This window comes from Bubalus bubalis, chromosome 17, assembly GCF_019923935.1.
Source record: "Bubalus bubalis isolate 160015118507 breed Murrah chromosome 17, NDDB_SH_1, whole genome shotgun sequence".
NCBI classification, from domain to species: Eukaryota; Metazoa; Chordata; class Mammalia; order Artiodactyla; family Bovidae; genus Bubalus; species Bubalus bubalis.
The window spans coordinates 64,982,118-64,997,851 of NC_059173.1; the positions used below are offsets into that span (position 1 = coordinate 64,982,118).

The following is a 15,734-nucleotide window of genomic DNA, read 5'->3' on the forward strand; positions in this document are numbered from 1 at the left end:
TTTGTTTCTTCTGGTTTCTTTTATTGTTCTATTCAATTTAGTCTCTACTGTCCTTCACACTGAAGGCTGTCTTTAAATGCTTGCTAGTACTTGGTCATATCTTCATTTCTAAGAATGAGGCACAAAAGCGCTGACTTCAGTCTCTGAGTGTAAACAGAAATGTGACTTTTACAGAAGCAAAATCATATAGGCTCCAAGTAGGATCCCTATAATGTCAGTACATTTGAGGTCTTTTCATTGAGACAATCAGTATGTCCAAAGAGTAACACAATTTTCCGCCTTACATTTTGGGGCTGGTATAAGCCTGGATGTCGGAGTGCTGATATCATGACAGCAAAGGGGTCTGGGGGCCTTCAGCCTTCGGTACTTAAAGCCTTCTGTTAATCCTCCTGCTTTCCATTCCTTACTCTTCAACTCCCCCTCTGCTGTTCTTCTTGTTCTCCAATCAGAAACTTGTCTGGTGCAATTTCTCCAAAAAGTAAACCTCTAGTCTTTTGCTGAGATAAGGGGAAAGGTAGTCTCATTTTGGAAAGAAGTAGACATAAATGCCACTGTTCAACCATAACTATTCTTTCTAGTTACACCTAAAAGTTACCAGTTCAGTGATAGGGACACATCTGAGGTCAGATCCTAGCCTTTAACAATTAGGAAATCTATGTCCTTGGAGAGTTTCTTAACCTCACTACACCTCTGTTTCCTATGTGTAAAATAAAGATAATAACACATTCTTTAGAATGTGGTTGAAGGGACTAAAGAAGAGCACATATATAAAATGTTTTTTAAAAGCACGTACTTGGGATTCCCTCACAATCCTACAAAAAGATTCTAAACTTTCCCATATCATTCTTTTTTGCTGATTGGACTATAAACTCCCCAAGGCCAGGGAATGTAATTCAAACCAAAATCTCTAAGATCTATGTGGCATATAACAGCATATTTGGTGCCAAGCTTGAAATATATTTAATATATTTTGTCAGCCAATAGAAAACAGCCAAGTGTGGGATAATTTTAATTTCTTTCTCTGCACTTATATTTTATTTAAATGCTTTAGGATCCACTATTTACCATTATAATATAATAAAGTTGTTTTAACTTTCAATTCCTTTGGTTTAACTGAAGCCCAATAAATAGAAAAATAAAGTAAACGTTATAATGCTCATCATTTTAAAACAATATTCCCCTCCCCACCAAAAGAGTGTTCTCCTCCCTCTGTGACATCTAGATGGTATATTGATTCCCAGTGTATCTGTTGCAGAGCCCACTAAAAGGGCTGGCATTTGTCAGAAACAGCACTTAAAATTTAAAGAGATAAAGAAGTGCTGTCTGATCAACAACAGTTAAATGTCCAGTAGTCAATTCCAGGTCAGGATGAATGCTGTATATTATGTGTGTGTGTTAGGAGAAACATCTCACATATAAAAATACACAACCAGATGGTAGGAGATATGAAGGAGACAGAGAGGGGGGAGTCATCTACTTTTGCTTTAAACAAAGGGGGAAAAAAACACAATAAATACAAGGATGAACAACAGCAACTAATCAGCAAGTGAATAAATTTAGGACAACCTTGTTCAGATCCCTTCATTTATTTCATAATTTACTCTTTAGAAACACTTTGATCCAGAGTAGAGCAATTTGCTTTTCTTGATTCTTAAGCAAAATAACAACTCACACTGTGCTTACATTCTAAAGTTTTTAAAATGCATGATTTTTCTTTTCCCTCTACCTTGAACTCTTGCAGCATTTTGCTTCATTTGAAGAATGTATGCTCTAACAAATATAGATTATAGCTTGACCATTATAAACTACTGGTTATAGTTTGACCATTCCTGCTTTCCCCCCTCACCAATCTTCGGTTTATTTTTTAGTAGAACAGTAACTTAGAAGACTTTATCTAATTTCCAGAAACTAAGAGTCCCTGGTACACTATTACTCAATAAACAATCATTAAATGAAAAAAAAAAAAAAAAAAAGAATGCTCAGGGAACATCAGGTGTTCTCTAGAGTTAACCAAACATTCATCTTTTCCATAAAACAGGTTTGGTCAAAAAGCTGGAAACATATACCTGGGACAAACACACCAGGAGGCAGCAACTGGGAAAAGTACTTTTCGAGCAATGAAATGCTGGCTGCACCTTACCATGCACTTCAGCGTAAGAGGTGAAAAGCAACTTGATAATATAACATAAAACAGACTCAGAAACTGAAGCCAAGCATAGAAAGCAGTATAGCACACTGCAGTGTTTCCCAAGCTTTCTGGGCCAAAATTCACAGCAAGAAATTTGTCACTTTATACCATTACCCAGTACACACACACACACACACACACAAAGCTGTGAACTGCACAGTGTTTAAATTCTGGTTCTATCTACCATCTGTGTGACTTTGTACAATTGGTTTAACCTCACAGTGTATCAATTTCTGCTCCTGTAAAAGATAGTAATAATACTACCTATCTTAGACGGTCTTTGTGAGGGTTAAAAGAATTAACATATGTAATATACTCCAAAGTGGGATGTTCTTATAGCTGAGTTTTCATTTGCAAGACTTCATTTGGAAATGGTTGGTCTATCTACTGCATTTCAATCTAACAAAATACTTGTTTTTTTGAATAGGCATTCAGGTATATGGACTTCTTTGATAGTTCAGTTGGTAAAGAATCCGCCTGCAATGCAGGAGACCCCAGTTTGATTCTTGGGTCAGGAAGATCCACTGGAAAAGGGATACGCTACCTACTCCTGTATTCTTGGGCTTCCCTTGTGGCTCAGCTGGTAAAGAATCTGCTTGCAAAGAGGGAGGCCTGGGGGTGATCCCTGGGTTGGGAAGATCCCCTGAAGAAGGGAAGGGTTATCCACTCCTATATTCTGGCCTAGAGAATTCCATGGACTGTATAGTCCATGGGGTTGCAAAGAGTCAGACAAGACTTAGCAACTTTTACTTTCATCCAGGTATATACATTAAATATTCCAAAATAACTATCTTTATCAATTAGAAGAGAAATTATTGCACCTGATTATTTTCATTTTCCTCACTTAGAAAATTGGCTTACACAATCTCCTACTAAGGAAAAAAAGTAATAACAGCACAAAAAATCTTATTAATCCACCATGAAATCTCTGGTACTAAAACAACAGCTATTATAATTTGTTTTTATGGTATGACATTTTGTAAATATATTCCTGCCCTGATTATAACTTCTTATAAAGAAAAGACAAAAAGAAAATATTCTTGTCTCTTTCAAGGAGGCTGTCAAAATATAAAACTAAACTCAGTGTGTATTTGTAAAATATGGATTAATGTCACTCCAAAGTTTATGCATGGTTAGATCTGTCTTCTCATCAGTCAGAATTTTAGACTGGTGATGAAACAACAGGGAAACTGGAAGAAAAAAACAACTTCAAAACTGATTTCTACTTTTTTTCAGCTTTAAAAGATTAAAGCATTATGTTAAATGAGGAGTTTCTCAATAGAAGAAAATAATAAATTTTCCTCACATTTTCAAACTAAAATAGATTTGATCTTAACAGATTGACAATATTATATTGCAATTATTATAAGGAAATACCATATATAAAACTGAATTCCTTCAAAAGGACATTTTTTACATTCTCTGTCTCAGAACTTTTCTTTCTAAAGATAATGATCAGAAAAATGATACAGAAGAAAGACTGTTAATTATATTAATACAGCTTCAGAAAGAGAATTCCTATAAAACATGGACAAGATTACCAAATAAAATTGTAGTTTCATATCAAAACTTTGGGGACATTAAATGGACATAAATATGCATAAATAATTCAATTCATTTAAAAAAGATAGGCTATATTATCCACTTAAAAATGAGGATAAGACCTGTTTATGATTTAATTTAAGCTTTGCACACAATGTTTTCTTCGATTTCACAAGTTTATTTAAACATATAGTAGTATTTGCTAAGGAGAAGGAAATGGCAACCCACTCTAGTACTCTTGCCTGGAGAATTCCATAGACAGAGGAGCCTGGTGGGCTACAGCCCATGGGGTCGCCAAGAGTGGGACACAACTGAGCGACTTCACTTTCACGCATTGGAGAAGGAAATGGCAACCCACCCCAGTGTTCCTGCCTGGAGAATCCCAGGGACGGCAGAGCCTGGTGGGCTGCCATCTATGGGGTCGCACAGAGTTGGACACGACTGAAGCGACTTAGCTTCAGAGTCACACAGAGTTGGACATAACTGAAGCGACTTAGCAGCAGCAGCAGCAGTATTATTTGCTAAATGTATACTATGGGAAAACTTCCATATAATTCTAATATTTTTTGTCTTAATATATGCATTTTATTGATGTATAGTTGACTAACAATGTTTCAAGTGCACAGCAAGGTGATTCAGTTGCATATGTGCATATATGTTATATATCTACTTTTTAAATAGAAATCTGGCATTCTATTCATACTAAGTGGATGACACCTTCAAAGCAGCTCTGAATGCAGAACTCAAAGGCACGCCTATGGTGTCTCCTCATAATGCAGAGAGACAGAAAGAGAGAGCACACATGTGCACGCACATTTGTGTGCGTGTGAGAGTGCTTGTGTGTGTGTGTGCACACTCAGGCATGTCTGACATTTTACAACTCCATGAACTGCAGCCCGCCAGGCTCCTCTGTCCATGGGATTTTCCAGGCAAGAATACTAGAGGGGGTTGCAATTTCCTTCTCCAGGCATATAATTCTATTATAATCATTTTTCTTACAGCTCATTTTATGTATGTGACACACTACTGAAAATATGTCTATACACAGATACTTGAAAATGGAATCACACTGGAAACATTGTGGCAGACCTTAATATCAATAGGAATGAGATACAATTTATAAACAATTTTATATACACTGAGTACAGTTTTCAAATATCATATATGCTTGATAATTTTACTTAAAATAATGTAAGTCCAAACTCACTTATTTCCATCAATAGTTAATGAAATCAATTAGTATGAGTAGAATTCCATTTTCACGATCTTGAAAGACTTTTCTAGCATTTGAATTACTGCTGCTTTATAGGAGAGGAGATGTTAGTTGTAACTTGTATGGTTGAGTATCAGAGCTCCCCACTTCTTCCAGCTCTGCTAATCACACCACTGTTGGCTATACAATATGTGCTCTTCAGCTCTTGTTGAAAACACTCTTTATAAATATTCCTTTGTCAGCACAAAAAGCAATTCTTTCACAAAATCTCTTATAATATAAAAATGGATACTCCTACAATTAAAGGCACTAAATCAAAAAAATGATTTTTTTATGTCTCTATATAGTGGATATGGACATTTATGGACAGATGGTAATGAAAATGACTCTTTTGCTTTGGTTCTGAACTCCCCTCCCCTTCTTACTTTTAATATAACAAAATAAAAAAAGCAAAATTACTATTGGTCCTTTAGTGGGGCATTAAAATACCCTATTTATCACATACAGAGATAAGTTATAAAGGCATTAGTTAAAACAGCATTTTACACATCCAGCAAAACTACTTGGCAAGTTCCTTAGAAATAGCTGTAACATACAAATAAGATTCAATTTTAATAAAAGATTCTGTTTAGCTGGCAAGTAATAACTGCATTTTGCTGATACCATTTCATTGGATTCTCATAATGAAAAAATTAATAGGGCCTACTTCAAAAAAATTGTTTTGAAGGCTTTCTTCTGGCCACGTAAGACTGTTAGTGGGATAGAGAACAAAGATAGGGGTCAGTGAACAGACCTTTGGCAAGAAGCGGCAGGACACGCCAACGGGGCGGGAGTGCTTGCTCAGTCCAGCGACGGCTGAGGAGAGGAATACAACCTCAGCAGGAAAATCCAAACAGCCTCCCACCTTTCACCATTACAGCCTGTTCCATCCAGAAGTGAACATGTTCCTGGCCCACAATCCATCCAACTACTCACTGCACCTTAAAAGAGCCCACAAAAAGCCCCCCAAAGCACAAAGCCTCTTAAGCTATGTGCTCAGACAGAAGTTCAAACTGGAGGACTGAGATTAAGGAAAAGAAGGGAGTTCTTCTAGATGTCGAGAAAGGGTATATATTTAATTTATTTTGTGAAGCAAATTTTATATTTTAACAACTTAATGAAAAGTGAGATTTTTACTTTTCCACACATAAAATTCAAATAAAGGAGAGACAGTGGGATGTAACAGCCTGAGAAGTAAAGAGCTGTCCAGTCTTCACTATTGGCCTACTGCGTGGTTCACTGCACAAGTCAAATACAGTCCTCATTTTTATTAGACAAGAGAGCTCTACAGGTTCCAGTGAAACACACAGGGTTTTACAACAAATTCAGCACCCAAATGTAAGTAAGACTTTCCTTCTTTCATTTTCTTTAAAGAACTCTCCTCTCCTCCCCTCCGGCAAAACAAGAAAACATTTCTCCATCTATTATTCCTCACAGTCAGTGGGGCACCGGAGAACTTCTGCTATCTGGGCCACATCTGGCTGCTCATGGCTGTGCCTGCTCCTGAGTCTGTGGTCAGCTGCCTGGGGTGGGCTGGCCTCAGCTCACACAGCTCAGCCATCCTCCATGTATCAGTCTTGACCCCCCAGCTAGTTAACCAGGGCATGTTCTCAAGGAGGTCAAAGGGAAGCAAAAGCAGGAACATGCAGGTGCTTTTTCAAACTTCTATTTTGTTTTTAGTTCACTAACCAACTCTTTTTTCTCCTCTACTGGCCTCCTTTTTCTTTTTTTCTTAAATTGTGGTAAAATATTCATAACATTAAATTTATGATTTTAACCACTTTTATGTGTACAGTTCAGTGGCATTAAGTACACTCAGGCTGTCAGGCAACCATCACCACCTATCTCCAGAACTTGTTTCATTTTGCAAAACTGAGACTCTACACTCATTAAAGAAGTCCCCATTCCTCACAACACTCTCAGGCCTTGGCAACCACCATTGTACTTTCTTTCTTTTTTTTTATTTTATTTTATTTTTAAACTTTACATAATTGTATTAGTTTTGCCAAATATCAAAATGAATCCGCCACAGGTATACATGTGTTCCCCATCCTGAACCCTCCTCTATGAGTTTGACTCTTCTAAATGCCTCATATGAGTGAAATCATACAATAGTTGTCCTTTTGTGAATGTCTTGTTTCACTTAGCATGATGTCTTCAAGGTTCATCCACATTGCAGCACGTGTCAGAGGTCCCTCCCTGGTTAAGGTTGAACAATATTCCCCTGTATATGTGTACCACCTTCTGTTTATCCACTAATCCATCAATGGATACTTGGACTGCTATCATCTTTTGGTTACTGTAAGTAATAATTCCATAAATATGAAAATGGGTATACAAATACCTCTTTAAGTCTCAGATTTTCTCTTGGGTACATACTCAAAACTGGAATAGCTGGGGTCTTCCCTGTGGCTCAGGGTAAAGAATCTGCCTGCCAATGCAGGAGATGCGGGTTCCATCCCTGATCTGGGAGGACCCCGCGTGCTACGGAGCAATAAGCCCCTGCAGTAAACTACTGACCCTGTGCTCTAGAGCCTACGTGCCACAACTACTGGGGCCCATGCTTTGTAACAAGAGAAGTCAGCGCACGTGGGAAACCTGCACGCCACACCTAGAGGGCGGCCACCGCTCACTGCAACTGCAGAGAAGTCCGCGCAGCAACAAAGACCCAGCACAGTCAAAAATAAATGAAATTATATTTAAAAAGCGGACTAACTGGATCTTAAGGTAATTCCATTTTTTTTATTTTGAAGGAACTGCCATACTTTTTTCCACATCAGATTTACAAGTTTACATTCCCTCCAGCAGTGCACATGGGTTCCAATTTCTCCAAATCTTTACCAATACTTGTTATGTTAGGTTTATTTATTTTTTAATTAAAGCCATAGTACTGGGTGTGAAGTGGTATCTCACTGTGGTTTTGATACACATTTTCCAAACATCAAGTAGTGTTTGAACACATTCTCATCTGCTCATTGGCTATCACTATAAGTTCTTTGAAGAACTGCCGAGTAAAACTCCTCACCAATTTTTGAATCGGATTGTTTCGGTTTTGTTCTATATTCTACACACTCATCCTAGAACCAAAACGATAAGGTTTTCTTTTGAAAATAAAAACTCTCCTTTAAAAGTGAAACAGGAGATATACAAACTTCTACAATTTCTTACCACAAGCACAGAAACTTACCACAATCACAGAAAACTAGCCAATCTGATCACATGGACTGCGGTCTTGTCTAACACAATGAAACTAAGCCATCATATGTGGAGCCAGCCAAGACGCATGGGTCATGCTGGAGAGGTCTGCCAAAACGTGGTCCACTGGGGAAGTAAATGGCAAACCACTTCAGTATTCTTGCCTTGAGAACCCCATGAACAGTATGAAAAGGCAAAAAGATAGGATACTGAAGATGAACTCCCAGGTCAGGAGATGCCCAATATACTACTGGAGATCAGCGGAGAAATAACTCCAGAAAGAACGAAGGGATGGAGCCAAAGCAAAAACAACACCCAGCTGTGGTTGTGACTGGTGATAGAAGCAAGGTCTGATGCTGTAAAGAGAGGTACTGCATAGGAACCTGGAATGTTAGGTCCATGAATCAAGGCAAATTGGAAGTGGTCAAACAGGAGATGGCAAGAGTGAACGTCAACATTTTAGGAATCAGTGAACTAAAAAGGACTGGAGTGGGTGAATTTAACTCAGATGACCATTATATCTACTCCTGCAGGCAGGAACCCCTTAGAAGAAATGGAGTAGCCATCACAGTCAACAAAAGAGTCCGAAATGCAGTACTTGGATGCAATCTCAAAAACGACAGAATGATCTCTGTTCCTTTCCAAGGCAAACCATTCAATATCACAGTAATCCAAGTCTATGCCCCAACCAGTAATGCTGAAGAAGCTGAAGCTGAACGGTTCTATGAAGACCTACAAGACCTTCTAGAACTAACACCCAAAAAAGATGTCCTTTTCATTATAGGGGACTGGACTGCAAAAGTAGGAAGTAAAGAAACACCTGGAGTAACAGGCAAATTTGGCCTTAGAGTACAGAATGAAGCAGGGCAAAGGCTAATAGAGTTTTGCCAAGAGAATGTACTGGTCATAGCAAACACCCGCTTCCAACAACAAAAGAGAAGACTTTACACATGGACATCACCAGATGGTAAATACCGAAATTAGATTGATTACATTCTTTGCAGCCAAAGTTGGAGAAGCTCTATACAGTCAGCAAAATCAACAGAGGGAGCTGACTGTGGCTCAGATCATGAACTCCTTATAGCCAAATTAAGACATAAGTTGAAGAAAGTGGGGAAAACCACTAGACCATTCAGATATGACCTAAATCGAATCCCTTATGATTATATGGTGGAAGTGAAATTAGATTTAAGGGACAATATCTGATAGACAGAGTGCCTGATGAACTATGGATGGAGGTTCGTGACATTATACAGGAGACAGGGATCAAGACCATCTCCTAGAGAAAGAAATGAAAAAAAGCAAAATGGCTGTCTGAGGAGGCCTTACAAATAGCTGTGAAAAGAAGAGAAGCAAAAAGCAAAGGAGAAAAGGAAAGATATACCCGCTTGAATGCAGAGTTCCAAAGAATAGCAAGGAGTGATAAGAAAGCCTTCCTCAGTGATCAATGCAAAGCAATAGAGGAAAACAACAGAAAGGGAAAGACTAAAGATCTCTTCAAGAAAACTGGAGATACCAAGGGAACATTTCATGCAAAGATGGGCTCAATAAAGGACAATATGGATTCGACCTACAGAAGCAGAAGATATTAAGAAGAGGTGGCCAGAATACACAGAAGAACTGTACAAAAAAGATCTTCACGACCCAGATAATCACGATGGTGTGAACACTCACCTAGAGCCAGACATCCTGGAATGTGAAGTCAACTGGGCCTTAGGAAGCATCACTATGAACAAAGCTAGCGGAGGTGATGGAATTCCAGTTGAGCTCTTTCAAATCCTGAAAGATGATGCTGTGAAACTGCTGCACTGCAGTGGCCACAGGACTGGAAAAGGTCAGTTTTCATTCCAATCCCAAAGAAAGGCAATGCCAAAGAATGCTCAAACTACCTCACAACTGCGTTCCTCTCACACGCTAGTCAAGAAATTCTCAAAATTCTCCAAGCCAGGCTTCAACAGTACATGAACCGTGAACTTCCAAATGTTCAAGCTGGTTTCAGAAAAGGCAGAGGAACCAGAGATCAAATTGCCAACATCCACTGGATCATCAAAAAAATGAGAGAGTTCCAGAAAAACATCTATTTCTGCTTTATTGACTATGCCAAAACCTTTGACTGTGTGGATCACAGTAAACTGTGGAAAATTCTGGAAGAGATGGGAATACCAGACCACCTTCCTGCTTCTTGAGAAATCTGTATGCAGGTCAGAAAGCAACAGTTAGAACTGGACATGGAACAACACAATGGTTTCAAATGGGAAAAGGAGTACGTCAAGGCTGTATATTGTCACCCTGCTTATTTAACTTATTGCAGAGTACATCATGAGAAACGCTGGGCTAGAAGAAACACAAGCTTCAATCAAGATGGCCGGGAGAAATATCAGTCACCTCAGATATGCAGATGACACTAGCTTTATGGCAGAAAGTGAAGAAGAACTAAAGAGCCTCTTGATGAAGGTGAAAGAGGAGAGTGAAAAAGTTGGCTTAAAGCTCAACATTCAGAAAACTAAGATCATGGCATCTGGTCCCATCACTTCATGGCAAATAGATGGGGAAACAGTGGAAACAGTGGCTGACTTTATTTTCATGGGCTCCAAAACCACTGCAGATGGTGATTGCAGCCATGAAAAGACGCTTACTCCTTGAAAGGCAAGTTATGACCAACCTAGACAGCCTATTAAAAAGCAGAGACATTACTTTGCCAACAAAGGTCCGTCTAGTCAAGGCTATGGTTTTTCCTGTGGTCATGTATGGATGTGAGAGTTGGACTGTGAAGAAAGCTGAGTGCCGAAGAAGTGATGCTTTTGAACTGTGGTGTTGTTGAGAGTCCCTTGGACTGCAAGGAGATCCAACCAGTCCATCCTAAAGGAAATCAGTCCTGGGTGTTCATTGGATTGACTGATGTTGAAGCTTAAACTCCAATACTTTGGCCACCTGATGCAAAGAGCTGACTTATTTGAAAAGACCCTAATGCTGTGGAAAATTGAGGGCAGGAGGAGAAGGGGACAACAGAGGATGAGATGGCTGGATGGCATCACCAACTCAATGGACATGAGTTTGGGTAAGCTCCAGGAGTTGGTGATGGACAGGAAGGCCTGGCATGCTGCAGTTCATGGGGTCACAAAGAGTTGGACACAACTGAACGACTGAACCGAACTGAACAATTTCTTAGTTCTAAGTACTATACCTAAATACTAAGTTCATTTGAAAAGATCCTGATGCTGAGACAGATTGAGGGCAGGAGGAGAAGGGGACGACAGAGGATGAGATGGTTTGATGGCATCACTGACTCGATGGACATGGGTTTGGGTAGATTCTGGGAGTAGGTGATGGACAGGGAGGCCTGGAGTGCTGCAGTTCATGGAGTCATAAAGAGCTGGACACGACTGAGCAATTGAACTGAAGTGAACTGAAGTACTATACCAGGCACCAAAAATATAGAAATTAAAAGAACTAAATCTTTCTATTCAATGATTTCCCTTAATAGGAAACACAGAGAAGAAAATGCAAAATTATAATAAATTATGTAATGCATTAGAAAAGAAGAATATGGAGAGTACTGCGCAAGTACAAAATTTTTGATGATGGGAGAAGCAATAGCAAAGGCACAAAAGGTGAAAGAGAACATGAAGCAATATAGGATCAGATGACTATAGCAGAGATATGGGGCAGAGGCAGAAGAGGTGCTGATCAAACAGGCAAAGGCTAGGACCTAAACACCACTGTTTGTCATGACAAAAATGTTGACCTTCGTGCTGACACCCCTGGTGACTACTTCAACTAGACTGTGTAGAGAAGCAGACTGTACCCTGTGGATACAGATGAAGTTACTCCTGGATACTCCTAATATTGTCAAGCCAGGACAAGAGGGCACACCTGAGACAGGCAAAGAAGGGAACACTCTTCCTCCGACATCAAAAAAGGGGAAATCCTTGGATTCTGCATGGAGGACATGGATACAGTGAGTAAATCAGAGCCTATTTTGTGGTAATCTGTGGAGAGTAGGCAGTGATCCTCAGACTGAGACTATAAATTGCTTAGAGCCTGTACTTCTGATGTGATTGGGTACTTAGTAAAGCTTTACTTAAATACTTCACTAGAGCCTAAAACAGATTTAAAAGAGTTAAGGGAAGGGACTATGTACAATCTTAGAAAGAAGTAGTCTGATGTTCTGAGAACTCCAGAGTGACCTAGAAGGATAAGGGAGCATCAGGGGCTCAGGGAACAGGCAGAGGAAAGGCAACAAAGAACCTCCAGGTTAGATTTTTAGGATATATAAACATTCTTCAGGTATTGGTAGAAATTTCTAAGAGTTTTAGGAAAAAGACTGGACTTTCCGACCGTCTGAACAGATGGGAGCAGGGGTACAGTGTTCCTTTTACATTAAAGGAATATTTTTTGCTTCTAAATTTTTCATGCTTCTAAATGTAACTGGAGGAATCAGTTTCAACTCGTGAAGTACTTCATCTTAGTTTTTCTTTCCTAGGTCTTTTGGAAGGGGGTAGAAACAAAGACAAATCCAGCAGCAACCCCGGAACAGGAAATGGCAACCCACTCCAGTACTCCTGCCTGCAAAATCCCATGGACAGAGGAGCCTGACAGGCTACAGTCGCAGAGTCGAACACGACTGCGTGATGAGCACGCACCTGCAACAAGGACAATGGACCCAACTGTGTGTTTCACATACATTTCCATGGAAAAGGACTCCCACTAGGGTTCCTTAAAGAAATAAATGATACTAAATACTAGAACTGGGCCAGAAAATGTGAGGGTTAAGACTAAAGCACCTTGTTCTATCAGAGAGCGTGGAAGTTTTCAGACTACTAAGATTGTATCAAAACAACGCAGGAACAACTTGAAGAAACTCCCCATGATCAAAGCAGGAACAAGTGATCATCAATGAAAATACTAACTGCAGTGGGTTGAAACATCAAAACCACTTCAGTTTTGTGTACAAATTCATAAAGATAAATATTTTTAAATTACGTTTCTTTGGAGGGTGCTGGGAACCAATTCATTGTTTTAAAAACTGATATATAAAAATAAATGTTTATCCTGCCTTTCCAATGTTATGTACCATTGAAAAACTTAATAACAGATGAAGGGATGTCATCTCTTTAGAAAATGGTCCCAAATAATACATGAAATAAAAGTGATAGAATTTAAATACCATGATTTTGCAATGCCTACTGAACTAATGAGTTCTGGCATTATATATGACAAAAGAAAAGTAAATTAGAGGGGTTTCCTGCTGGCTCAGTGATGAAGAATCTGCCTGCTAATGCAGGAGGTATAGGTTCGATCCCTGGTTCAGGAAGATCCCACATGCTGTGGGGCAGCTAAGCCCAAGCACCAAAACTATTCTCCCTGTGCTCCAGAGCCTGGGAGTCACAACGACCGAGCCCGTGTGCTTCAGCTACTGAGGCGCTTGTGCCCTAGAGCCCGTGCTGCACAAGAGATGCCACTGCAATGAGAAGCCCAGGAACCAGAAAAAGAGCAGCGCCCACTTTCCGCAACTAGAGAAAAGCTCACACAGCAACGAGGACTCAGCACAGCCATAGTAAATAAAATTATAAAAATAGCAAATTATATATTACACGTCCTTTGACAGAGAGTGTAAAAGTTTCCTACGAAGCAGTTTTGCTAAAAAAAACCTAATCTGATTTCTATAAACCTCTGGAATCAACTACCAATTTACAAGGAATATAGGAGACAAAGAAACCTGTAGATTATACCACACGGATGCAATAAGCAAAATCCACACTATGAGAAAATTTACAAGACAATATACTTCTTCAACTAAAAAATCAGGGGGGAAAAAAAAGATGAAAGAGAACTCCACAGAATAAACAGACTTAACTGCAATGTGTGGTTCTTGTTTGGATCCTGACTGGAATAAACAAACTAAATACAATTTTGAAAGCCTACTGGCTATTTGATGATACTAAGAAAGTATTGTTAATATTTTTAAGTTTACTAATGGGATTATGGTTGTGCTCTGCAAAGTTTTTAAAAGTATATATTGAAATATTTATGAATGGAATGATATGCTGTCTGAAATTTGCTTCAAAGTAACATGGGAAAGGGGAGAGAAAATGAGAGTAAAGATAAAATAAGAGGAACTACAAGGTGATAATTAGTGAAGTACAGTGATTGATACATGAGAATGCACCTGTTTTGTATACTTATTATTATTCTGTTTGGTCTCCTTTTGTATATGCTTGGAATTCTCCATTATAAAAAGTTAAAAAGAAAAAAAGAGGCATATAACCTCGTCTTGTAATAAAAAATGATTCAGGGTATTCCATTTATTGATAATTTATGACAAAAAAGGAAAATTCTTAATGATACTTGAAGATATGAGAAAGGTTTATATAATAACCATTGTGCATAATATAAGGTAATTATTACTTATTGATATGTGGTAAATTAGGGGTAGTTTTTGTTTTCTTATGTATGTGTTTCACATTTTAAAATGTAATACAGTTAAAATTAACTTTTTAGAACTTGGAGGAAATGTCATGTATATTTTATTATTTAATTCATTTAATACATTTATTGTACTTAATAATACATGCTCTCTACTTGTCAAGAAGGAAATAATGGTGAACAATGACGCAAGAAGAACCAAAACAACGAGGTAAAAGAATATGTGAAATGCAGGTCATCTCAGATGCTTTGACAAGAGGAAGGGATCAGTAACAGTCTCTATGAGGTAGTGGTCCTGAAGGGCTGAGAGGGTCAGCCATTCACAGAGCAGAGACGAATGTTCAAGGCAGAGGAAGCAAAGTATGGAGGTAAGAAAGAAGCATTCTGTATTCAATGATAAGCCAAGAAAGGTTTAAGCACTGAATATGTGGAATTCAAAATTTAATTGCCATCAAGGTTATCATGCATATTACATTTCTCTTTTAAATTTGAGAATAATGAAAATACATTTAAAAGATAAATATATTAAAGTTATATTAAAAAGTTTTTTAAGGTGTTGTGAAAATAAAGATAATCAGATTTCTTTTTATATGCAAGATAATATATAATATTTTATACACAGCATTTCAGATGAACTAAGAAATTACCTTGGACAAATCTCTGAAGTTACTTGGCAAAGTAAGATCCAGTTCTTCCGATTCATAATTAGTAATGACCCATGGAAACACAGGATACTGATTTAAGTCATTGTAAGTCCGTCCTGGAAGAGGGAAAAAAGTCATTCTTAATTTAGAATAGTAAGATGATAAACATTCTGGAATATATTTTATTAAAAATAACAAGAACAACAATTTCTGAGTGCCAAACACTGTGCTATCATTTATTCATTATTTCATTTAATTTTCACAATAACTCTATGAAAATAGGATCACCCCATTTTATAAATAGAAAAGTGAGGCACAAAAGTTTATGTAACTTGCCCCAAATCATGGAACTCGCAATGGTTGAACTATATTTAAATCTAGATGCTCTGTACGCATGCTAATGTTCTTATAAATTCCACAGCTATTTGTATTAATTGAAACAAAAAAAAATAATCTTCACTAAGAATTTAAAAAACAATTTCCTATC

General features: G+C 38.2%; 1 protein-coding gene across 8 annotated transcripts in view; it reads right to left on the reverse strand.

Annotated features, from left to right (window-relative positions):
• The window catches only part of LRBA (LPS responsive beige-like anchor protein), a 747,585-nt gene that overhangs the window by 192,371 nt on the left and 539,480 nt on the right, over positions 1-15,734 (reverse strand). For all 8 annotated transcript variants that reach the window (XM_025267094.3, XM_044930515.2, XM_025267095.3 and 5 more), the window contains one exon: positions 15,251-15,363. In XM_025267094.3, the coding sequence (XP_025122879.2) occupies positions 15,251-15,363 (113 nt within the window). The remainder of the gene's footprint in view (positions 1-15,250; positions 15,364-15,734) is intronic.